The sequence below is a fragment of the Carassius auratus genome, chromosome 30, assembly GCF_003368295.1.
Source record: "Carassius auratus strain Wakin chromosome 30, ASM336829v1, whole genome shotgun sequence".
NCBI lineage: Eukaryota > Metazoa > Chordata > Actinopteri > Cypriniformes > Cyprinidae > Carassius > Carassius auratus.
Genome location: NC_039272.1, coordinates 28,528,970 through 28,556,489, shown reverse-complemented (window position 1 = coordinate 28,556,489; position 27,520 = coordinate 28,528,970). Strand labels below are relative to the sequence as shown.

Sequence of the window (27,520 nt, the reverse complement as noted above, 5' to 3'; positions counted from 1 at the left end):
TTAAACCTGATTTTTTTTTCTAACTGAAGCAATCAGAGGATCCCTGTTCCCACCAACGAACATGCAAATTGAAGATACGATAAGGCAAAAGCAACATCCTCGTTTCTATTTTCGCTCGACTGCACAACAGTAACTGTATTTGAATAAAAATGATCGGTATCAAGCGAATGTCAGATGCAAATGTGAACGGTTTGGCTGTCGTTAACTGCCTGGGCAGCTGATATAAAGGGGCTGCGCAGGGATAAAGGTGCAGTTGATCCTCTAATGAGATGTAACTCGATGTCTAAGCCACTGCAGCTCGACGCGTTGTGCAGGAGGCGGCGCATAGGACGGTCGCATCATTTCCAACCGACGATTATTATTAAGTGCCCCAGTAGACCGGGACTGCCTTCCTGTCTCAATCGGACATGCGTCCTTTGAGTGAACGAATGAATAAACGAGGCGTTGCGGAGCGCTGTTAGACAACGTGGATGCTCCTCATGCGCGTCGAGCGCGATGGTATGTCGTCGAGCTGTCATGTTCTGATAATCGTTCTGTTTCTGTTTCGCTCCGGACTTTCCCTAAGGGGGGATGAGAAATCGTTATGTGGTCATTGAAGGAGGCGGGTATCTCACAGACATCCGGAATCCGTCGCGGAATCCCACAGCTGTACCGCGGCGCTGCGAGTCAGAGCGGCCCGCTTTAGGAGCTCCTACCGCGCGTCGTTATGTCATTCCCAGCGCTGTTTGTGGAGGATCGCTGTACGAGACAATCGTGCGTCATTTCGTGCCTTGATTGATACCCGTTTTCCCGTAACATGGCTGATCAGAGCAACATTCAATCCGCCGCCTCCAAAAGCATCAGGCCGTTCAAATCCAGCGAGGAATACCTGTATGCCATGAAGGAGGATCTGGCTGAATGGCTGAACACGCTGTACGATCTGGACATCTCGGCGGACACTTTTATGGAGGGTCTGGCGACCGGCTGCGCGCTCTGCCGGCATGCAAACAACGTGAACCGCGCCGCCCACGAATTCAAGACCAAGTATCCAGATGCGGCGCTTGCGCTGCGGATACCCAGCAAGGACGTGGTCTTCCAGTCGAGGAACGTCATTCCGGGCTCGTTTTTGGCCAGAGACAACGTGTCCAACTTCATCGGCTGGTGCAGGCAGGAGCTCTGGATCAAAGATGTGCTCATGTTCGAGACCAACGACCTGGTGGAGAGGTGCAACGAGAAGAACTTGGTGCTGTGTCTGCTGGAGGTGGCTCGCCGGGGGGCCAAATTTGGCATGCTGGCCCCCATGTTGATTCAACTCGAGGAGGAGATCGAGGAGGAGATACGGGACCAGGAGAACCTGACCGAGGCTCTGGGGGAGTCGCAGAGCCCGCCGAGCAGGACGTACAGCCGCAAGGAGAGCATCGGTGAACCCGACCCAGAGCTGCTGGCCCGCTGGCAGCAGCAGCAGAAGAGGGTTCTGCTGGAAATGCGCAACCTGGACGAGCTGGTGAGTGTGACAGGTGTAGGGTCTCAGACAGGCCGGTGGGTTATTAATAATCTGGTTAGATGGTATTCAGAACTTGATGCATTTCAGTAGTTAAAACATCCTACAAGTCAGAACTCCAGACATGGATCCAATGTGTCATGGGAAGTTCTGGTGTCAGTTGTTTGTTGTGTTGCACTGTGTTTATATGGACCAGAAATGACAGGTTAACAAAGCTTTCAGTACTTCTGCATACAGTAGATATAAGTGGATTCAAGTCAAATCTACATCTCAAATGTCAGCCTTGGAAAAACAACCCAAAGCATCTCAGTAAACTAATACATTAAAGATGGGACAAAATATAGCTTCACCTAACATAAAAATAGCAACATTTATGCGTTATCGCTAGAATGTTCTTCTGGCACAATAAACACCAAAGTACTATTTATTTTAATTTTATTTTTATTCGAATGGCTTCCCCATATAGACAAGTTTCTTTGTCATATAGAAATAAATTAGACACTTATTTAACATTTAAAAATTATTTTGTTGTTTTAAGTGACTTAATTCTTTTGTCACAACCATGTATCAAAGCATTCATAACTAATGACGAAAATTAGTTTTAAAGCATATTAATGAATTTATTGATAATATAAATATTAACCATGTTTCAAATTCCACATGGCTAATTAAGAAATTAGTTTAAAATGATCTAAATTCATGAATTGAACCATCTAAATTAATTTACTGAAGTGAATGCCATATTTGTTGAATATTTATCATTTGTAATTATTTTCTCATGATGTCAGCTAATATTGAGTGAAAATAACATTTGTAGGAGGTTTCATCCAAACATACCTCTGACCCTGCTGATTGGATTGCTTTTATTTATTTGGTTTTGTAACCCGTTTCATCGCACTGATTCAGTGATTGATGCTATCTGGTCTTGTGAGTGGATCATTGTGTTTGCGTGGGTGCTGGATGAAAGGTCAGAAAGTGTGTGATTTATATTGGTGTGTGACATCTGAGTCTGCACATTTTCTTTTACCCTGGTCCTGAGGAATGCTGACCGTCCGTGCCATATCTCACATATGCATGTTCTTGAGGGTGAAAGGTTGTTGTCTAAGGACCAGAGATATTGGATTCTGGTCTGTGTTGGTAAGTTATGAGATAGCTGAATATTTACATACAGAGTAACTGATGAACACATCGTTCTTATTTGATTTATTCGCTTCTTTGCCACAGCCGCAAATATTGCTGTTTCAGAAAAATGCTTCTGATAGTCTGCTCTCACCCAATTATTCTGACATTAAAATGTTTAGGGAACAACAGAGGGAAATTTGCAAGCTCTAGTGTGCCACTGTGGTGATTTCCATCTAAAAGTCCCTCTCTTCACTTCATTCATGCTCTGATCAGCAATGTCAGTTTCACCACTTAAATCCACAAAAACGGTCAACAACATCATCCCAATTAAAGATTTAAGTTTTCAATCCAGTGTTGGTCCATCATAGAAACAGCAGTGAGCCCTTGTGAGCGTGTAAGCATCTTTTTCCCTGAGTAGGAACTGCTAGCATCAGCATGGTGAAGAATCAGTGAACGTCAGGTGCTGTTACATCAGGAACTCATCCCATACAGGTTGTTAGCATTTTTTACTGAATGTAAGCCTAATGTTAAAGCATACGGGCAGTGATTTATCTGGCACAGTACACACTTTGATTTGTCCTCTTGTATGGTTGACCTTGTCTGGATCATATAACACAGCTGCTCAACTTCTCTCACAAGCCATGTTGCTGAACAGAGCAGCTGGTTTTGTCCTGCAGAGACCGAGAGACAGGGTGGATTCAGTGACAGCCAGCAAGTCCAAACATTAGATCGCCCCGAAGGACTCAGCAGAGTACACTCTTGCTCATCTTGTCTGCTTTAATATATGCTCTGTGAGAGGAACTGCCCTCTGTAACTATGCGATTTCTAACAGGTTTTGTTCTCTGACAGACAAGTTTGGACATAACCGTATTGCCATATTTTAGAAATATGTCATGCAGCCACTTATGACTGGTTTGTGGGTAAATTATACTTCCACACAAATACATTCAGACTTCCCCTCTTTCTATATAAAGCTTGTTGTTTCATTGTTTCAGGCAATTTGATAATACGGAAGTTCTGTGTGATTGTCATTTCTTTTATTTTTTGTCTTTTCATCATTAACACAATTGCTTTTGTGCTTTCTGGATTTGAAGTCAAGTCAGCTTAAAAAGTTGGGATGCTCAATATATCAGTAGTGTTTGGATATCTGATGATGCAATTGATTTGTAACTTTTATTTATATCAGTCCATATTGGATATATATATATATATATATATATATATATATACATATATATATATATATATATATATATATATATATATATATATATATATAATGAAACTAAATGTAAAAACGGGTGAAAATGAGAATACATTATTAAATATCAAATACTAAGTGTTTGATATTTAATTCTGTATTCATGTTTTGACATCATATAACACTTACTTATAGTTAATATTAAATAACACAGTTAAATGTAATTGTTTGCATGTTCATAATTTTTTTAATGCGTTAATTTTTGGGCAAACTATCCCTTTAATAATATTATTTAACTAAATCTGTTTGACTACATTAGATTACACCAGAAAAAGTCATTTTAATGTTCAGATAAAGTAAAATGATCTCTAACACAGTCAACTCACATTATGGTCCGTAAATCTATCATTTTTGCCTTGAGTATAAAGTTTTTATTTTATTTTATTTTTTACTGGTTTTGTGAGTGTGGTGTAATCCAGTCTACACATTTTTATGTTTTGGATTTAGTTTGAGGGTCTTAGCTTGGTCAGTTGGTTATTTTAGGTTTTAGTAATACGTACAAACATCGAAGTCACTGTCCAAATGAAAGATTCATGATTGTAAAGTAAAACGATGACCATGAGGATTATTCTGCTTTGATCTTGTATTTCTTAAAGAGATTTCCGTGGAAACAGGATCGAAGGCTCCTGTGGATGTGCCCGGATTTAGTATTGGTAATCCTATTCATCCCTGAGGAATATGAAAGGTCCTCACCGTCCATTAGTTCCTCACACATCCTCGTTCTGAAATACATTCATGCTGCATGAGGAAAAGCAGAAGTGTCTCAGAGGTATGAGTGTCTTTGAATTACACAGCTATAGTTCCTCTTGATTTTCTTAGTTACAGAAACACCGAGACAAATACTCCTCTGCACCTTTCCCTCGAATTTTCCACTGTTGGACAGTGCGGGGGAGACAGGGCCACTGCTTCCCCCTGTGTAATAGTATTTAGTATAGCCTGTTCCTGCAAAAATGTCTAATCAAAAAAATGTTTCTGTATAGTGAGTCTAATATTGTAGAACCAAACCCAAAGTTGAGAGAGAGACCGATTTGCTCTGTCTGCTCTCTCAGCCCATTCGTCTTTTGTTTTGTAACTTCTGTCGTTGATGCAGTGTCTCATTACATCACTTGTCATATAGTTACACAAACCCTTGGCTACTCAGACTGCTTTAAATAGAAGTGTAATATAACATACACTTCTGTAGGATGTTAAAGTCTCTTATGCTCACTAAGGCTGCATTTATTTGATCAAAAATAAATCGACAAATAAACAAATTGAGAAAAAATTATTAGTTTTTTTTTCTTTATATATTTTCGATTTGATCTGAATCTTCAGCAGCCATTGCTCCAGCCTTCAGCAAATCAAAATGTTGCTGTAGATTTAATCAAAGAAAACTGGAGAACAAAATACGGGTGTACTGATTTTTATGTATTTATTTTATGCGAATGCTCTCAAAAACACAGAGAGACAGACAGCAGACAGAAATACCCGATGAAATGACATCAAGGCACATGATGCCCTACAATTTGATCAACATCAGTGGCATTATACTGTATCTGACAGACTGTCTTTTCCTCTTTCTCCCCCTACACCCTGAGGCCTTGACATTCTGCCATATGTTTTTTTTCCAATAATGCACAGTCCTGTTATTCTCTCACTTTTTTGTTTCTCAGACATGCACATGCATGAGTACAGTACACACACTCACACACAGTCTTTGCCCAGAGCTAAGGAGAAACGGACCAAGAATACACTGCTCGATGGTGCAGTGCAGTATGGCTGCCCTTCTCATTATAATCCAGGCATGAAAACACCCAGGCTCAAATCATGTGGTTTCGTGATGTCACTATGTGGTAACATGATGTTCTGCAGGAATTATAAAATGATCTTTATCTTGCTGAAAGTGCTTGCAGGGTTTTGACCACACATATGCTGCCCCAGTGTTCATGTGCTCATGGATCGAAATTGAGAGATTTATGGAGGTATCTGCAATCCTCTAAAGGCTGAAGGGAACATGAGGCCCGGGAAAGAGAGAGGGAGATAGCCGTGAGGTAGAGGTGAATTGAAGGACAATGATAGCGGGAGAGAGGCTGATATCACAGAGAGGTGGGGTCGAGGAAAACAGAAAGCTCTGCAGCTGAAGAAATGGAAAAAGCAGGAAAAATGTAGTTGAGTAAAGCGTAAATTAAAGATGTGTGGGGGTGAGAGAAGAAATAAGAGCAGAGAAAGAAACAGAGGTGAGATGAGGACAGAATAATGAGAACAAGATGGATGGAGAATAAAGAGAGCAGCGGAAAGAGTGAGGGCAGCTGGGGTGATGTGTTGCTCAGTGAACCTCATGGCAAGGACATCATTGTGCATTTCCAAATTAGCTTAATTTTATAACCGCTTTCAGATTTTTTTAATGTGTTGAAACTACACTGTACTGTGATATAATTTACACTTGTAAAATACAATAAAAACAGTCATATTTTAAAATACAACAGTATTTTTTTTTGTACAGTATTATTTGGATTGTCAATGTTAAAAACATATGTTGTTAAATATTTTTCTAGACACTTTTTTTTCTTAGGATGAATAGAACATGTGAAAAAAAAACAGCATTTACTTAATATGCATCCTTGTGTGTGTGTGTGTGTGTGTGTGTGAGTGTGTGTGTGCGTGTCTCCTTTTGAATAGTTACAGTTAGCAAACTATAATAAACTGAAAGAAAAGACACTATCTGTGTTTAAACAGAAATCATAGTCATTGCAAACAAGATTGCACATTGCACAAAAAGTACATTTGTAAGAGAATGAAGAGTCCTCTGCTATTTTCTACCATTTCTTGCGGTTTCATATCTTATATCAGTATTCGTAATTGTACTGGTAGACTTAATGTGTTTTCATTTTCTTGCATTAATGATGTTAATTTAATTAAGGAAAATCTAAGGTGATTGTATTAATTGGAAAAAATGAGCTCTGGCAAAATAAAGCCTGCTCAAGCCTTCTTACTTGCACCATCAAACCAAGCTTGACTCTGCGTCTTAGTTTGAGCTTGCAATAATAACCCTGCCTTATGCTTCACAGCATGTTGTATTCAGACAAGAGCAGGCCACAGTTTGCCAGAAGTGCCTGTACTGTACAGACTGCTGCACCCACCTCTGATGGATTTTACACCAGAGAGATAGACAGCGAGAGAGAGAGAGAGAGACAGGAAAAGTAGGTCATGGCGGTTTGTGCTGGGTCAGAATCACACAAGCTGAGGCTTCACTGTGAGGGAATGTCTCTCACTCTCTCTCTTTCTCTGAGTATTTCCCATATGAACTCATCTCTAGTCTTTTCTCTTTTTATGGTTACGCTGATAAGTCATGTATTTTTCTGTGGTGGGCTGCAGTACTCTTCTATTAACAGAACTGGCAGATTGAGCCGTATGTCATTTCATACAGCACCTGTTGTATTTTCAGCATGTGTTTGTGTGCACGCATGTGTGTATACATTCATGTGTAACTGAGCGTGTGGAGATGAATGTGTGTGCACCCGTGTCTGCTCTGGCGTGTGGAAGCTGAGGGCTTTCTTAACTCTCTTGGTGGCTGATAGAATCACATCATGGATGCCTTTCCTATTACAGTATGTGTTTGAATCGTCTGCAAAATTGGCAATATGAGCTATTGTTATATTTTAAACATGCACAATGGTAATGCATACATTCTTTGTATAAAATGTATTTTAATATAGAAAAATAAAATATTATATGTGATAAGACCAGTCAATAGAAAATTATTTATTTTTTTGAGTTGAGTGAGCTGAATGAATCGGAAGCACTGACGCAAGTAATCTGTAATCTTTCATTTATATTTATTGTGTGAGATGCCTGTCAAAGTATCAGAAATTCTTACAAATTTTGAATTGTGAAAATTATTCACAGTGGTTTCTTTTGTTTTTCCAGTGTTGCCTAGAATTACATTTTATGGCTCACAGCAATATTTTATTTTAGTTTTTTTCCATATTTCCAAAGAATTGTCCATATAAACAAATTAGATTTGATTAAATTAAAGCAAAAGTATTTGGTTTCATTGCCACTGATTTCCCACTGCAATTGACACTAGAGTTGAGTTAAGTATTAAGTATAAATAAATTAACAACCTCTGTTTGTTTCTGTCTTTTGTGGCCTGTTATGACCAAACGTTATTATGGCTGAGATATGAAAATTGATTATATAATCTGTGCGGTAGATTGTGGGAAAACGGAGAGAGAAAGACTGTATCATGGGTTATATACTGTCACTAGAAAGATTTTATGCCAGGTACAATTCAGGTCATGTGAAGTTTTATAAGCACCATAAGGTCACCTGATGTTATGGCTCATTTTATCTCACTAAACGTACTTCAGTTCTGTCATAATAAGGGCTCAAACTAAGGACAAGCGTGTGATAGTCTTATGCTGAGGCTTGTGAGGAGAGCTTTCATTCTTTAGTTCTTTAGACAAGACACATATTTTGCTTCGCCCTTGAGCCACAACAAGCCTTTAATGCACTGGAGAAAACAACCTTCAGTGTTTAATGGCTATAAGGAAACAATCCTGTCATGGTACCTTAGTGTTTTGTTTTGTTTAAATCTTAAGTTTATCCAATTATTCTAAGCAGCTGGTTTGTCTGGTTAGGCCTCTCTGTTCATGTGTGTATGAAAATCTTAAGTGTTTTTTTTTTTTTGATGGTAGAAGGAATGTCCTTTTAATTAAGGATTTTAATTACAAATCAGACAAGAGATGACAGATCTGTGAGAATGCTTGTGCGCATTCTCCACATATTTCCTCTCTATCTGTACAATTATGCTGGCTAAGCGCACTGCGATACACACTCGATCACAGATCTCTGCTTGCTGACACTGTAAATGTCACAAATGTCCTTGTTCAAAATCCTTTTTTCTGTAGTCATTCTGACTTTTTTCTTCTTTCAGTAACAAAAGAAGATAATTTAGAGTAGGTCTCGTTATTTCCTGTTTATACATGCAATGTAAATCAGTGGGGTTCAATTGGACCCCAATGAATTTAATTTTATAATTTGTATTTTTGAATAAACTATGAAGTCTCTCAGAACAGTGGTTTCCAAAGTGGGTGCCTTGACAGCCGGCTACGGGTGCCACAGAATCTTAGCTTTTTTCAAATTTAAACAACCTAAAATACTATTGTACCATATAATAATATAATAACCATATGATATATTTCATACTTATTTAAAGTTTAAATATGTATTCACTGGCAATCTCAGGATAGAATCGCCCTGTCCGCTCTGTTCAGCTCTGCCCTTTGTACTGGTGTGTGCACAATTTAATATTTCAAGCAGGGATTGGCAGGACATGAAATTCACGTTGCTGCTATAGAAGATGTTAACAGTTTTACCAGTGTGAAACCTCAACACCGGTTGTGTCACTTGCCCACCGCAGCACCGCCCCACCATCATTTAGATTTTTTATAATAATAAAAATCATTTAGTTCACTCAAATTAACACTGAACGTGGCTGCACAGTGCATCGTGCCGAATGAGTCGCATCACAGATCAGATTTAATTTATCATGTGAGGAGAAACTGACAAAGAAGAGTGAAGAGAGACAGAGAAGACGATGGCAGAAAAATGTTGTTTGAAAAATATTTTGGATTTTGAAAAGCCTGTTGACTTCTGGCATTCATCTAAGGGGTTGTTTACAAAACAACCTTTTCAAACAAAAATGAGAAACTTGTTATGCATTTTGCTTGTACACAACAGTGTTGTTTGGGTACTAAAAAACTCAAATTTTTGAAAACTTGTGCAAGTTTTTGAAAATGCCACCATTATCATTTCCATGTAAACACCCAAAATATGAATCTTTGAAAACGGTGACGTCATGTGATGCGTAGTATATGTTATATATTGCGACATTACGTGATGATTTTAAAGGCAAGCGTGAACAAACACACAACAGTGGAGTACGTCGTACTGTTGTTGCTGCTCAAGAGTTTGAAGTGTGGATTTTCTTAACCAATATTACAACCAACAGCAGAGACACATCGTATACAACGTAATCGTACTTCCCTACAGGTACTGTTTACTAACAAGGTGACAGCGCCAACTAACAAACAACTGCTTGATGCAGATTTGGCGCTAATTGATAATGAAAGTCAAATATTCATGGCGCTTTTACAAGCTATTTAAAACAGAAGGAAATTGAGGAAAAAAGTGGAAACTACCACCCTCTTTTCCTCACCATCACATCCATAAATTATACCCATCTATCTCAGAATGCGCAGTCCATTTCTTGAAGTTATAAGTTTAGGTTCGAGCAAATCAAATGATAAAGTATGTACATGTACGTTTAGTTTAACAAAGTAGTGCCATGCTTTCAAAAAGTTTGGGAACCAGACTGGTCTAGAATATGTAAGACCTGTTAGTGACCCAGATATCTGTATTTTATTGTTTGTTTGTTTTTTTTGTGTGTGATGTTGATCTTATGCTGGTTTCCCCACTGGAATTGCAAAAAAATGTTTCTTCTGCGCCAGACACCAACTGAAGCACTGAAGCAGAGGGTCATGAATGATCATATTTCTGTTGGAACCCACCCAGTTTTTATCTCCTCTAGTGTAATGAATCAGATATAAACTTCTTAGCAAAACAAAATTCTTGAAAAACTGTAACAACAAACGTTTTTCTGCGAGGTATAGTTTTTTTTTTCCAGACTTTACTCAAACAGCTCCATACTGTTTAAGTATATGAGACGTTTTGAGAAACAACTGCCCTGAACACATAGATATTTTGCCAAAATATAACAGCTACTACAGTTAATGATGCCCGTCATCACTGTTTCATGAAAAAGATCATTCATTTGCGTGCTTTTGTAAGTGTAATACAAGTCTACCACTATTTTTATTTTCACCATTTGAGGATGTCTTTTTACACTGAAGACGTTCAGTCATGCAAACGAATCAGCTATTCCAAAACAATCCACACCCACGGCCATTTTATATCTAATCCGGAAGGGTACTTCACTTTTTGCCCATCTGACCTTCTCTGTGTCAGCTCTGTCAAAGTGTGTATCAGGTAGCCTGCAGTTATCAGAGACCCAGATACAGCTCACTATCTCTCAGATGCTCCATTTCCCCGTCTGCATCTCCAGGCTGACCTCGCCCAGCACAGTGTCTTTGATGCTGGCTCTCACAGTCCCTTAGTGCTGCTGTGTTGGTGGTAAAGGAAGCAGGGTGATTAACAGAGTTTTCCCTCCAGACATACGCTCAGGAAAAAAAGCAGCACAGATAACAGTACTCGGGAACCAAAAACACAATACAGATGAGGTCATGTGCATTTTCTTAAAAACAACACCCTTTTTTGTAGTGTTGTTTTCATTCAGAATTTGTGTATTATTAGGGTTATCAATAAGAAGTTGTGGATCCTGAAAATTTATGAGTGTGAATTTAGTTATAAAATGTGTTAGTCACTCCGGTAAATAATCATACTGTTTGTGAATGGAAATATTTGCAGTTTAAAACTATTGCTTTTCATTATAAATTAAAGCATCAACATTGGATTGAAAGATATTAATTCAGTAATATAAATATATATATATATATATATATATATATATATATATATATATATATATATATATATATAATCTTTTATTTTATTTAATTGCAGTCAGCAGAAATAAATTCACTTCATGATTCGATGATTCAAAACCTTTTTTAAAACTTTTTAGATCTGTAATTTGATGTAGTTACCTTGTATTTATTTTAAAGTACTGTGTACACTGGCGATTTTCCATTGATTTAATTTTTAACACTTTTAACTTGCATATAAAACAAAATGCTGAATAACTTTAACAGTGTTCATTTAATTTGGTGCAGAAGTTAATATGTCAACTTCGTCAGCCATGTTCATTATCATATTTATACACTCCCAGCAGGCGTTTCCTCTCCTGCCGTCTCACTCCTCCTCCATTAGGTGTTCATCTCTTTCTGTCTGCCAGTATGTTTTTCCCAGGAGATGCCTGCATCCGTAACAGAGAGAGCTCTGATAACTGCAGTCATATGAACGTTGTCTCTTATCACTGTTTCCAGAGCAGTGCGGAACCAGCTTTTTCCCATTCTCAGCGTTGGGTCTATCACAGCTACATCTCACCGACTGCTCTGTTTGCACACATTATATGCTGCTGACAGTAGACATTGCTGGGGAGACCGGCATTTAAATAACGTCTCCATGTCTTGCATTTGACAAGGGTGGTTTCTCAGTTAAAATCAACAAAGAAATGCTGTGAGAACGTTACAGGCGGTCTCTCTGGTTCTGCTAGACTGAATGGAAAAGCTCTGTGTAAACTTGATTCTCCTTCAGTCTATTGAATGGAGACTTTAAACAGTGCATCTAGCTTAAAGACTCCAAACTTCTCTAGCATTTAATTGTTTTCCCTGATGTCCATTTATAATGTTTGAAGTCCATTTATAATTTTACAGTGTTTCTAGTAATACTCACTCAGTGACCGACTTTTAACAACTATATAAAAATGTCTAGCTCTTCTAAAAGAAACACTGAACATGGTAACCTCAGAAAGCTTGCACATTTACACACAACAGATTAGTTTTTTGAAGGTACAACATGTGTTTGCTCAAATACTGCTTGTGTGAAGTTTTACTGCAATAGTCTGTTTTTGCTTTAAGAATGTTACAGTATATGTGAGTGTGCTCTGTTATGATTGGCTAACCTCTTCACATTTAAAATGAATAAGAACATTTGTATGCAGTGTTGATGATGACTGGAAGCATTTTGGTTTTGTCACCTCATTTGTTTCTGGTATAGATATGATGTAATGGAAAGAACCCATAAAAATCACGAGAGGAGACCTAACAGTTGTGTATTACCACAGAAATCTTTAAGGTGGTCACTGCTTACAGACTTTCCAGAACAGATGTCTAGAGAAAAAGAGTGAAGCACGAGAGAGGCAAACACAACAAGAGAGCACTTCTTACTTCAGAGAGAACAGCAGAGAGAGTGAGTCTGTATTACAGCTCATTCTGCTTCTGTGGTAACTGTCAGACACATGCTGCCTAAAAAGACACGACGATGGGTCTAATTATAGAATATTCCAGCTTTAACCCTCTAATCTTCCACACAGGCCAATAATGTGGAATATTAAAGATAGTCATAGCAATTCTAGAGCCTACAAATTTAACTACAGTCAATCAAGTCTCACTGACTGTGTGTGGCAATAAATCTTCTCCATCATGCCAGCAGAAGTCTGCTGTCTTTCATCTGTGAAAACTCAACTGAATTTGTCTGTGTAGGAAATTAGGATGAGTTTTCCATGTGTTTGCACAAGCAGTCCAATGGAACAGCACAGAGCCTCCAAGTGTACAGTCGAACTTTCCCACACTTTTAACTGTAGAAAGCTGCACAGTCTGGTAAAGAAAATATACTGCATACTATATAAATGTGCATAACATAATATAAATGATAAAATAATGTTGCATTGAAAAATAATATGCAAAACAGATTTGTATTAATTATTAATTTGAAACCTTTTCTTTTTATATTGGCCTGAAATACAACACTGAATTTAATAAGTGTCTGTGTCTTATTCATCCTTTCTGAAATGGCTAACTCATAACATTGCTGCTTGATTGACCTTCTGGACTTTTCACTCTAAATCAGAACACATGCATGCCTCCATTACATTACGTCACTCTCTTTCACATCAATAATTATGTTGTATGTGTACGTGGTATGTGCCTTTGAGTTAATCATTGGGCAAGTCCCAGATCTCATCAGGATATGACGCAACTTTAGGGAATGGCTCTTTGTTTCACTATTTGTGCTTTAGAGAGAGTGAGAGATAGATGAAGAAAGAGAGAGACTATTTGTTTTCCAAAGGGAGTGATTCAGTTAAGGTGTGACAGGAATTGGAAAGGTCTGGCTCTTTCGGTTAGTCAACCTTAGGAGCTCAGGAGTCAATAACAGGCCATCCCATGATGCATTGCATATTAGTTATGTTCTATCCGTTCACATGCTTACACACGCTCCCAGCATCCTTGAAGCGAGGTTGGGGATGTGACTCAGTGTTTCTCACAGGAAACTGCTTCTGTTCAGGTGCTGGTGGACATTCAGTGGAACGTTTGTCTCCGAGTGTGACTAAATGACTTTTATAATCTGCCAGAAAACAGCTGAATACTAAAGAATGACTCCATGTTTGTGAATATATCTCAGCTCATCTCCTATGTGGAGGAGATATGTACATAAATATAATACAAATATTTATTGATTCTTTTATCTATTTATTTTTCGTATTTTGAAGTGAAGTTCAGAAGCAAAGTTAAATGAGAACACTGCACTCCATATAAAGGTACTCGTTACCACCAGTACTTAAAAAACCCTGGTACTGTAACATTTAAAAAAAGAAAATTGTACTGACTGGGTACTGAAGTAACCGGTCTTTTGACAAAACGAAGTAGGAGTTTAATAAACTTAAAACACATGTAGACCATTCAAATAACATTAATTCAAGACAAAGAAGAAACAGAAACTGAGGGCTTATAAAAGGAAGTCAAACTAAAGAGCAAACGAAATGATTACTATAACACAGGTGGAAACTAATGAATGAAGATTAACTAATGAGAGCAGGAAGTTAACCCCTTCCGGAAGGCACAACCCGTGCCATAACAGCAACATCGGGGATGGGGGGCAGGCGCCATGGAGGCTGGTGCACGACAGGATAGACAGGGCAGGGCATAGACAAGGAGAGCCTCAAGGGCGGAGCAGGCAGTTTCGGGTTGCCATGGCAGATCAGGGGACTTGGAGGCCATGGCGGATACTCTCTGGCCTTAGCCGGCTTGGCCATAGTTATCTTCCCCATCCCCCTTATAAAATCTTCTTGGGGAGAACTAGCTAATCTGGGGGGCGATCTGGAGGAGTGGTCTTTGGGGGGTGCTTTCGAGGAGTCTGCTCTGGGGGCCGCTCTGGAGACCGCTGTGGGTTGAGGATTGGAGCCTTGTAGTCTGTCGACAGTGCCATGTCCAACAATGCTGAGCCCATGGCGGCCATCTTGATTTCCAAGCAGCTGGTGATCTATACTAAGTGGCCAGCAATCCTGGGCTGAGGACTAGGGAGGAGCTAAGGAGAATTTAGGGATGCCTCGGTTTGGGCAGGTGGTCAGAGCCGGTGAAAAGGTATGTGGGGGTTCAGAGGGAGCTGGACAAGAAGACTTAATTATTGACTTCTTCCACCTCGAAGTCGGAATTATTCAAATAAAGGACAAGATTAAACAACTCAAACAGGGTAAAAGGACAAGTGGGAAGATCACGAATCAGCGAATTATATCCTTGTCCAACCTCAGCTGGAAACACGCACCAAACGAAGAGTCGTGCCAGCTCACTTCATTGGAAAGCGTGAGGAATTCCTCCACATATCTCTACAATCTCCGACCACTCTGCCACAGCGCAAACAGTTTGTCCTCCGTCGTCGTTTTCATTCTGTAATCGTCCTGGATTCTGTCTGATGGTAGTGGTTGTAGGAAAGGCACACAACAGAGAGGAAGAAAAATTATTCCTTTAATAAGCTTCAACACGTGTACCATTTGAATAACATTAATTCAAGAAAAAAAGAAACAGAAACTGAGGGCTTAAAAAGAAGGTCAATCTGAGCAATCGAGAAGATTAATATAACACAGATGGAAACTAATGAATGAAGATTAACTGATGAGAACTGGAAATTAACCAAATGAGAACAGACAGTAACTAAACCGAAACCAACACTTGACATTTGTATTTGTATTGTATTGTATTTTTCTATTTTTGTTTAGGAACCATGCTACAGTGCCCAAAAATCATTTAGTAATACCATGCTAATTTTTTGTCCTTTTTTTGTTGGTGTAATAATAAAAAAAAGCTATATTGTCTATAAAAATACATGGAAAGTAAGCTGTTGTTCAAAAGTAGTTATGATTCATACAGGCCTGTATTTACAATTTGCAAGCTTCATACTATAGACCTGGCTTCGGAATGTATGTTGCATTGTAATGCATCTATCAGCATTTATATTCATCTTTTTTTTCTATTTGTTATGTGATTAAACATTTGTTTGTTTGTTTCGATATAAAACGCTTAACCATGATTGTCTACACACTTTATGCGATTTGTTTGATAAGATTTTATAATGTGTTTTGTAGGTTCGGGAGATTCTGGGCCAGTGTTCCTGTCCGTCACAGTTCCCCATGACCAAAGTCTCAGAAGGGAAGTACAAAGTCGGAGACTCCAGCGCACTCATCTTTATCAGGGTACATCTTTAATTGACTCACCAGTTACTCTTTCACCTGTCTATTCTCTCAAAACACTGAGCCAGTGTCTTTTTCTTTCTTTCCTTATTACTTAAAGCTGAAGTTTGTCTCTTTTTTTTCTTTAAAATAGACTGAAAAAATTCTGAGCTGAACTGTGTATTTTTTATTTATTTATTATTATAAAAAATTCTGTTAAATGTTAAACGTAGGTTGACTCAACCAATACCAATCAGTTTGAAAACATTATTATTTTTGCTATTTCATTTGGTGACGCAAGTGGCACAGAATGATACACCTCACTTTCTTTCATTACAAAGTTCTGTACAAATGCTGCTGTCACACCCACAGACATCAAGCCATCGATTCTGTTATTTACTTTTTGAACCTGCACTGCTGTATCATTGGAATCTTTAAAATTCCCAGAATAGAGGTCAAACTATAATAATTATAGCTCCATAATAAGTCATCCCGAGGTTTGAATGGTGTTTACACAGTTGCCAGGCTGACCTATTCAAGACTTAGCCTGTTATCCAACTTCATCTAAAAGCACCCACACCCATTCATACTGCAGACAGAAATAGAGACTTGTGTCATTTCCTGTTCTCTTCCAAGCTCTCTGGATAGTATGTGTGTTAGTTGGTATATGCGTATTTACATGCACTTTATGCATGCATCTGTGTCTCTTTAATATAATGTTGGGTCTGCAGATTTTCACTCTTAGCTAGAGGAGTTTTAGATGGAATTTTATCTTCCTCAACTGAATTAGTTAAACTCGATTTAATTCTCTGCTCCGTTTTTGTACTGTTTGTGTGTGTGTACCTTTTTTTTTTTTTTTGCAAGATGTGTGTCTGCAACTTAGCTGGTGCTGTTAGATTGAACCCTTTTATTTACTTAGATTATAATTATACATAGACCCATCATCCTTGTTCAGCACAAATGAATGCTAGCAGCACAGCGTGAGGTGAAGCAGAGGTCATTCACATGACCCGGCTCAGCTCCCCTGTGTTGACATCTGTGAAGAAGACAGAAGGTGAAAAGCACAGAAAACGTCATCTGTCATCTTCTGGATGATCACCTTGTTTAGAAGCTCAGTGCTGAATTTGATGTTAGTAAACTGAAAGAAAACCTCTCGAAAATTGCTGAAATCCCTGCCAATGAAGACCTTGGCACAAAAGAACATTCGCTTTGTTTGCTGTTTATTATAATTACGGTTTCAGCATGTTTCCGCCTGTTGCCATGGTGATGAATCCCAAGTGCTTTTTAAAGGGCAGATGATTTTGGCTGCCAAAGATTGCAGCACTCCCATTGGCTAAAGTAGCGGTACAAAAAAAGTCAATTATTAAGGCCTAGTGTAACAACACATCTACCCGCAGTTACATTTTCCTAAATATCTACATGGGGTGTCCACCATGTCACAAACGATGATGATTCAAAGTCACAGCGTAAATAAAGTAGTTTTTTTTTATTTTTATAAGAAGTCTGGTATGTAATATTAGTTTTTAAATAAACTGTTTCTGTTATCGGTTTATTGTAGTTATTTCTCTTTGTATTATAATTATGATTACTAATGCGGATGAATAGAATGTACATTATTTTGTGTAGGGATGCTACCTGTCATCTTTGTGGAAAAGACGTCAAAACAAGCAGAGAACTGTGCAGGAGAATTACAGCCCTAGATGTAGTTCAGTGTATGGATTAGCTTGTTTCTGTATAAATGAGGGCTTGTGTAAGTTTGTGCAGGCGGGCACTGTGCCAGCCAGCAGATGTGCTCTCTTTTCATGGCAACAGCACACAGACACTCGTCACATGATCATTCCTTACCATGTGCTCAGCAGATGGACTTTAGCAATGCTAAAACTCTAAAGAGCTTTGTTGCAACAGGTTCGAAGTACGCAAGCAACAGCAGTGAAAATGTGAAAGAGAGTGTTTTCCTGACCGAGTGATTTTCTGAAAAAGAAATCAATAGTAGTGTCTTATCCTACGTGTCTCTCTGTTCATCAGAGAAAAGCTAAGAAACAGTAGTTTCTATGCTAAATCTGTTCCATTCCCTCTCTCTGAAGACCAGCTGATAGAGTGTGTGATGTTTCTCTCTCCAGCTCTGTCATTGCGTGTTGTCATGATAATAAAGGTGTTGTGGGCCAGATCTGTTATATAGAGTTATACGACACCAGGGCTTGAGCTTATAATAATCAGCTGAGTGTCATGTAGTTGCACCTGTATTGTTAGTGGCGTTTAAAGATATATTATTGTTGCCCACACTGAGCGTTTGGGATTTAAACAAACCCTACTGACTGTGCCAAGTACTTTACACATACTTTACAGTTTTGCTGAGTGATCAGGCTTATGATTTTTACTTGGTGAACAATAAAATGGTGCAAAAAAATGCCATAGACTTGCATTGAAGACTTGGGGATGGGCTTCTTTTGTCTTTGGCCAGTAAGAAACCACACATAACTCAATGGGCATAAACTAGCATCACCCTTAGGAACTGCTTCTTCTGCATGGCAGGCATTGCTTAATTCTTCTTTAGAAAAATCTATTTTGTTCATTTGTTTCACAGCTTGACACATTTACAAATACACAAAAAAAACTTGCAGATCTAACCTCTACTCATTGTAGGCCCAACAAACTATAGGCCTATCTCTAAAGTGTAGCCTGTTGCACCCAATCTTTTACTACGGTACTCTCTTTTTTTATTTGTCAAAACGTATGATATCTTCCACTGAATCACACTTCCGTCTGGATTTTTTAACCAGCTGTTTACATTTCTAATGCTACAAACATGAAAATTATTTTTTGATTTTTTTTAATCCTTTACTCAGCTGCTTGTTAGGTTTATAACACAATTTTGATATCTGTTACTGAGTATTACAGCTGTATTGTTTCACTTTGGTTGGTTGATGTTAATGTGTGTGTATGTGTGTGGGTGTTAACATCTCTCTCTATGTAGGTGTTACGGACTCATGTGATGGTGCGTGTGGGTGGAGGTTGGGACACACTTGAGCATTACCTCGACAAACACGATCCCTGTCGCTGCGCCGCATTCGGTGAGATCACCTCTCGTGCCACTTCCTGTTTCTGAGACTAACTGGAATTTTTCAACACTACATGTGTTGCTCACGCCTGATTATTTACTTTCTCACAGTATCATTCAATCAAGTTACACGAGTTTTTGTTTCTAGTGTTTTGTGTTTGATGAGGGTTAGAGTAATTCTGTCTTTGGGCTTTTACAACAGATTGGTAAACACTAACTCAGATCATATATTAAAATTGATATTATTAATATTCTTATATAATCCACATATTGCCATACAACTTACTGAAAAATATTCAAACTAATTTGCTGACCATGGCTGGATTTATTTAATCGATAATACAGTAAAACAGTACTATTGTGAAATGCTTTTACAATTTAAAATGACTGTTTTCCTCTTTAATATGTTTTAAAATTTATTTTATTCCTTTGATGGCAAATCTGCCAACAGCCATAACTGCTGCCATGTAATGTATCCTTAAGAATAAAAGTATTAATAAAAATAAAACAAAAAAAACATGTTTAACCATAACCTTGAATAGTAGTGTACAGTACAAGACAAATTAACTGGCCTTTTTTCCACTTTTTTCCCATTCACATGTGTATTAGGTTTAAAAACACTTATGTTGTTGAGGTTCATCATCTTTCTTATGAATATTAAGAGAGCTGAATGATGCCTTCCTTTGACCTCAACAGCTCACCGGTATCAGCAAGCTAAAGCGAGTGGCCAGGGTCCTCACAGTAAGAGCTCCAGCGCTCACTCCTCCCGCTCCACAAGCCCAGGACCTCACTGGCGCAATGAGGGCATAGCACCCTACAAAACCTCCGACAGGCGCTCTTTGGAGCCTGCGTTGGGTGCCACGGTGCAGTCCTCTCCATCACGGCCTGGCAGGTCGCACCATGCAGCTGTACCTGTGGAGATGGAGACTAACACAGGGCGACCCGCAGCACTACTGCCTCGACCACCACGAGACAGATCAGAACCACGCCACTTTAATCCTCTCAGGTCAGTGCATGTGTGTTTGGGTGTTAAGCAGTGTGTGTGTGTATGCATATGTGCATGTTTACAGCTCTTTGGAAAGTACCTAAAAAAGAAAAGTACCCAAAATCACACAGGAGTCAAAGACACCTAGAAAATGAATGTGAAAGTCTCAGATCTTGTTTCTTTATCTTATTTATTCTTATTTAGGAGAAAATTGGCTTGTGATATATAAGAAGTGTAAACATGACTGCTCTTGTAAACACTAACTAAAACAATTCATACATTTTGTTAATATACATTTTAAGAAAGTGTATATTTCATAATGTATTATTTTTATTAATAAGATTTTTTTTTTCTAAGACATGAAAAAGCTAATACCTTCTCCAGACAGAAAGAAATATGAATAGTAATAAAGAGAGAGAGAGAGAAAAAAAAAATCACAGAATCACTAAATGCATGCATGGATATAGAAAGAATGCAATCCATAAAAGAAAAATGGAAGCTTGAAGCGTTATGACCGGGACACATGCATGATTATGTGTTTGTACAGTTGTTTTGTCTGTGTAGATCCCTCAGGGTGTCTGCCATTTGCTCACACTGACCTAGTTAACTCAAAACAAATTATAGCCCTCTGCTTGTGCACTGTACCTTCACAGTGATCTGCATCTAAAAGCAACCGTGCACATGCACGAAAACAAATACACACACACAAACACACAGATTATTGCAAGCAGATTTGAGCTAATCCCAGGTGACATTGTCCTGACATCTATCCTCTTCTTGTCAAGTTTGTGACTCCCCCTTGTGTTAGAAAGGAATAATTACACATTTATAAGGAGACAATCACAGTGTTCTCACTGCCTAATTATGCAAGTGATAACATGTTTTGGATAGACCATTTTTTTTCCCAGAGCAAATGGACAGCTATACATATTTGTATTTTTTTCTTAGTTTTATTTTTAACCTGAAAATGAATGTTTAAACATGACTATAAAAACTCCATGTCATGCATAACTGCACACTTAGAGTGGTAAATAAATAAATCCTAAACATACTGAAGATTTAAAAGGTTCTTCATTATTTCAGTCAGATGGCATACGTCAGTGTGTGCAGCCAGGACATTGTATAACTGGACCATGAACAGCTTGCTGGTTTATCTTGGCTGTGTGCCTCAATTTCCTTAGGCTGACTAATAATGCAGGCCAAGCGTCAGAGCAACACACTTTAACACTTGCACTCCCAGAGCTGCAGGTGAAGCAGACTGGATTACTGAAGATTAGGATAATCTCAACCCCCAGGTCTGTCACTGCAGAAACTGCTCAGAACATGGTTTATGCATCTTACATGACAGAACCGGACTCTCGGGGTTTGCGTATTTCACTTTCTTGTCTAAATAAGAGTGCATTTGAATAAAATCAAATGAGGGCAGAATAGGGTAGCACTTTCACTTGTTCTTAAGTGTATTTTAGGATCTAGACATTCTACCTTTTTAGAAATAATTTTAAAACAGTGATTCTTTTGTGTTTTTCCTCAAGCCAGTCTTTAAGGTCAAAGAAAAGAGAGTTGTCAGTTTTATTCTGAACTTAGTAGTAGAAGTTTACAAAAAGGTGTGTACAGAAAGTGTGTCTGTGTGCACGTGTTTGATAATGCCAAAGGATGAGTAATCTCTCTCGACATTCATATGTGATGACTTTCTTTAATCCCAGAAAATAGCTCATGAATAAACAGCCTTGCATTCAGTTCCCTGCACGCTTGGTACAGATTCTCCATGTTGTCAAAAGTGAAAAGTATCACATAAAATCATGGAGAAAAATGGAAATTATGTCGATTAGTAATTCTAATTTTTTAATTGATCAAAATCAAAGTATTAAATTGATCAAAAATGACTAAAGATTTTAGTTCTCCAAAAATAATTTTAAATAAATGCTGTTTTTTGAATGTTATATTCATGTAAGAATCAGAATGTTTGTAACTCTTTTCACAAAAATATTTAGATAAATATTTAGTTGTTTGGGCACCAAACCAAATTCTAGTTTCAGGATTATGTCACGCTGAAGACCTCTTTAAAGATAGCAGTGCCATCAAAGGAATAAATTAAAATTGTAAAAAATTATATAGAAAACAAATATCTGAACTGGTAATATTGTTTTTGCGTTATTACTGTTTTTGATCAAATAAATGCAGCCTTGATGACCATTAGAGACACATTTCAGAAACATAAAAAAAATCTTACTGACCCCATATTTTTGAATATGTCAAAAATATCAGACAGTAACATATTTGAGAATTAGTTCTCATACATCCCAATATCTATGTTAATCTTTCTTCTCTTTACCCCTACACACAGGAATAAGGAATCTCTTCTTCCGACTCGCAGGCTATCAGGAGATAGTGACTCTTCCACAACCTCGTCTAAAGGTGGAGGAGGAAGCACCGGAGGAGGACGCTTCTCTCTGGGTACACGGCATGCTCATGGAGACGAGGTGGTTCTTCTGGTGAACCGTAAGGAAGGGAAACACGTTATTGAGCGTTCTGGAGCAGGAGCACAGATTCCAGCCCTGAGAACCCCTCAGACCCGTGCCCGCAGTGCTTCCAGAGAGCGCCCTGCACCACAGTCCACCTCAGTCCTGAAACCTAGTCCACCACAGGGCCCGGCAGAGGTACATCGAACACCCCGCCCAGAAAGAGGCAGATCACTGGGACCCGAAGGTCCAAGGAAGCTGCAGGCTCCACGCTCCCTCAGCCAGGGCAAGACTCCAAGAGCACGGCTGGGTGAAGTGAGCCCTGGATCCTCACCTCGCCACAGAGACCCTCAGTCTCTTTCAGTAGATCGGAGAGAGGAACTGAGACCCAAACACATGCCCGCAGCATCTTCAAGAACAAGTGGAAGTTTGGCCAGGAGACAAGCATCTTCCTCTGCCTCTAACTCACCTGTGAAAAGCTGTGCCAGCGGAAGTCCTGCGAAAAAGGGGATGGTAACGCCACGACCCCCTGTACCTCGGTCACCTTCCACTGGGAGTCGAAAGTTGCTTCCCCCGGTCACACAGCCAGGCCGGCGCTCTCCGCATTCTTCTCCACGATCGAGTCATCACCACACACCACGATCCCCTCGATCAGCACACACTGCACGATCCGCTGGGAGAGACCAAAAAGGTTGGGCAATTCCCCACAACCAGCAGCAGCAGAGCCAGGAGAACAGTGGTATTTTTAGTTTACACCTGCTGCCAAGTCTGGACCCTCAAAGGGAGCAAGACTTATATCGCAGCTTTGAGGCCGAGCTCCTGGCCAACACGCAACAAACCAAGGCTGTGCAGGGTAAAGCGTCCACTGGAAGAGAAATGAGGTCGCTACAGCTCCCCGTCTCCCAACAAGGTTTAGCAGTGCTCCCAAACTCTTCCTGTGACACTAATGTTACAGACTCGGCTTACTCTTCTTCAAACTCTTCATCGTCATCTCTTAATGTTGGAGGTAAGGTGGGAGTCCTACCTGATTTGCGAGAGTCTAAACGGACGAATCCTCGCGCATGTGCACTCGAGGACCCTCCCGCCCTTCTCCATAGCCAGATTCGTGGAGGTCTTCCCAATGGACGGGTCCTGGAGGGAGAGCGATGGGGTGGCAAAGGAGGAGGTCTTCGTAAGCTCCCTGCCATCTCCAGCTCCACTGAGGAAGGAGAGGCCTCAAATTCAGGCCTATCAAGGTCAGGCCTTCCTAAAGACATCAGTGGGAGCCTTCCTCTGACAGAGGTGCCAATGGAGAGCCAGCAGGACCTGGAGGAATGGGCTGGGGTGGAGGGCGATGTACCACAAATTACAGAACATCACCCAAACCTGCCATATGACAATGCTGACATGCAACTTCCTGAGTCATTTCCCTCCCCTCCTCCACCTCTAGATGACTGTTCTTACCAGGACTCTTCCAGTGAGAGCTCCTCCATGTGCTTGAGTCTGAGCGAACCTCCATCCGAAGGTTCCTGCACTCCTCCTCTCCCGCTGGCCAATGGGGGTACAGAAGACACAGTCATCCTCCGTCCCAAGAAAGGTCAAAAGAAGGCAGAGAGGGTGCCCTCCATCTACAAGCTCAAGCTGCGGCCGCGCATAAGACCCCGCACTGACAACAGACCTGAGAACAGCCCGTCTCGTATCCCTACACCTGTACGATACAGGAATCATTGTCAGCAGTCTCCTGCCAATTCATCTCCCCTCCAGACCCCACCACAGTCTCCACGTTTAAACAATCACCAACCCTCACACAAAGCTCTGCATCAGGCCTTTGCTGACCTCATCCAACCCCAGCAGCGTTCCCCAGCTATGGGCTCTAGAGAGTGTGCCTATTCTTCAGAGTCCAGCCTAGACAATGAGGCCTGGATGTAGTGGATGATAATGAGGCAACTGACCTTTGCTCATCATATACAGCTTTATAGTCAGATTCGAGCAGGGAAAAAAGCACATTTGTAAGACTAAGAGACAATGCACATCTGACTGTTGTGTACAACATGTAGCAGGATGCTGGGATCCTTCCTGTCATTTCACTGGAGGCATAGATGTGTCCTAGTGGCTAAGAACATACAACACTATTCTTGACATCTTGGACCAACAACGCCTGTTCTAAAGTAAATCTGAGACCTACTGTACATGCACCATCTGAACTATGTTTAATTTAGTTCGAGTCATTTCTCCCTAAGATTTGTTCTGTTTGAGAAAGGAAATGATTGCATTTCCCTTTAGGGATCTGTAGTTTTTAATGCTTCTTATTAATGTCCTCATGACCCTGTTTTTATTCCGTGAGGACAAATTTTAGCTGGTTAAGTTTTCATTTGGTGGAAAGAAGTGTAAAAATCGTATTTTAATCAGGGAATTGTAATATACAGTGTATACTGTATACTGGAGAATAAGATGGTGGAATCATTTCGGTGTTATTTTATGGCAAATTTTACGACAGACGCCTAAATGACGTTTTGACCATACTTCCATGTGGAATCCAAATTGGAAATACACTTAAGTGGTTATACTGTTGTTTTAGCCCATATTAACTTGCTGAATAGGTTCTCATATTTTACACATGATCTGTGCAACATCACCGTGGCAGACAAACGTTTCATTTGTTTATGTTCTGTACAAACTAATACAGTTAATGCATAGGTTTAATAGGTAATATATGTTCATTTGCTCAAATGTGTGGTAGTGTAATGTAAATATAATTATTATTAATTGACTTTAATATTAATGTACAACATGTATTCTGTTTATTTCAGTATGGTCATTCTGCCTTAGCTATGCAATGTTGCTATTGAATGTTGCCTTGACAAATTTTCTTGCCTTAAAGTAAGGATGAGAAGCTGTGTATGTGAAGTAGAGATGAAGAGATGGTGTGTATGTATCTGGGTGGTTAAGTCTGAGTGTGTGAGCTAGAGAATGTTTGTCATACTGGATGGATTATGTGTTTTGGCCTATTGTTAACTGTGAGACAATCCCACGTTTAAGGTCACAGTGACAACAATATCCTGCTTTATGAGCGCTCCTTTGTTTAAAGTAAATTGCTTGATTTATCTGCAAGTGAGAAATGAAGGACATATAACTAAAGATAGTGCCATATTAAACATCAATAGGATGTTTTCAGAATATGGAAATCACTACAAACGATGAATAGAAATGGTAATCATTCAGGAAATCAGACCCCTTTTTTGTGAAAAGCCATACTGGGTCCAAAACTGCTTACAAAGTAGTGATATTTTTCACAATCATCATCGGCAGACATAACATTTCGTAAAGCTTTATAGCGCCACCAAGGGGTGTTTTTTTTTTTTGGACAGTTGAGCTGATTGTTACTGGTGATGTTTGTGTTACTTGAAAGAATAATATGAAAGTGTGACTTGAGTGAGTGCTTATAAATAGCGCTTTTTAAACCTTCAAACACATCTAATCTTGAATTGGTACTGGTAGGCACCATTGCATAAAATAAAACATTGACTCCTCTTATAAATTACACTACACACATACTGGCATTGGATTGTTTATTTATATTAAATGAGTAAGCTGTTAAGCCTTGTTGATTGGTTGTGGGTGAAATATTTTGTCATAAAGGGACAATGTTGTATGTTTCTATATGAAAGGATGAATTGTTTACTTTGGTATGTTCTCCTTCGGAGGCTTTATACAGTACTGCCGTGTATTTATGAGCGTTTTGAGGACAAGTGTTTTATTGAGAGGTGTTCCGATGTTTGCTGTTTTAGTGAATCAAAAAGGGTCAGAAAAAGTGATGGAGATTTTATGGAAATGGATTTCAGTGTTATTTTTTTGCCTCAAGGACTGCAACCATATGATATTACTGTTATGGCCATTGACACTCCACAACATGTCTTGTATGAAAGCTGCAATACAATGCATCACTGCACATTGCTTTTATGTTCATTGCCATTTAAACGTCTGTTGTGACACTTTAGGACAATGTTAAATTTCTCAAATAGGTATAAATAAGGACAGTAGAGCTCTGCGGTCTTTCAAATGATATTAATGGTTGCTTTGCCTCACTTTAGTCAAACACACATTTACACACACTACAAATTCAGTAATCTTTACAGTATATTATTATTAACTGCCATACATTTGTATAGGTAACTCATTTTGAGCACCAGTTGTATTTATTATTTTCTGATGTCCAAAAAAAAAAAATTACAGAAAGATGTTTATTTTCTGTGATGACATTCATTATTTCTAATCACATTTAGGCATTTTGAAGAAAAAATAATTTATTGCATGGATGGGTTCTGTTTTTCTTTATTCATTATCGACGTCAATACTACAAGAGTGCAGATTCACGTGTTTAATTTACTTGAGCGAACCCGTCTGATATGCATTATGCAAATATGATGTTCAAATGTGATCTACAAAATGCATGTTGAATCTATGTCATGCTCTGGTTTCAGTAAATGAAAAGGCTGTTGGATGATTTGAAATCTGAATGTTTATTGATTTAATTTCTGCAGTTTGTTTGGCTGATTGTCTTTCTTTAATGTTGACAATGAAATGTGAGGTCTTGACATTGTGGAAATTATCTGTGTTGAATAGCAATATTGCAAGACCAACATTCCACTGTTCCTTGAAAACCAATTGCTGTTAATTTAATACTTATAATAAAAATGTTTTGGACGAAATGCTTTGTATTTCTTCTTGGGTAGATAAACATAAGATGGCTACAATGATCTATTATAATAGTTTGTATAATAATAATATAATATTTAATAGTAAATTATAATATTTAGTAATATATAATTAATAATTGAGGAAACATTCAAAATTTAGTAGAAGAAATGACAAAAATTGGCAACATGTAGCATATGAAAAATGTATATTCAAGATGAGTTGAAAAATGATTTTGTAAACTTGAAACTACGTGAA

General features: G+C 38.9%; 1 protein-coding gene across 2 annotated transcripts; it reads left to right on the top strand.

The window, feature by feature from the left end:
• Window positions 1-30: 30 nt before the first annotated feature.
• On the top strand, window positions 31-27,276 carry gas2l1 (growth arrest-specific 2 like 1). 2 transcript variants are annotated; one of them, XM_026212570.1, is made up of 5 exons: window positions 31-1,483; window positions 16,003-16,110; window positions 19,061-19,157; window positions 19,841-20,150; window positions 22,474-27,276. In XM_026212570.1, exons 1-5 carry the CDS (start codon window positions 797-799, stop codon window positions 24,494-24,496), a joined length of 3,225 nt encoding a protein of 1,074 aa, XP_026068355.1. In that variant the 5' UTR covers window positions 31-796; the 3' UTR covers window positions 24,497-27,276. The 2 variants fall into 2 exon arrangements, with proteins under 2 accessions (XP_026068355.1, XP_026068356.1); XM_026212571.1 differs by lacking the exon at window positions 31-1,483 and adding an exon at window positions 2,431-2,617.
• The last annotated feature ends 244 nt before the right edge of the window (window positions 27,277-27,520 follow it).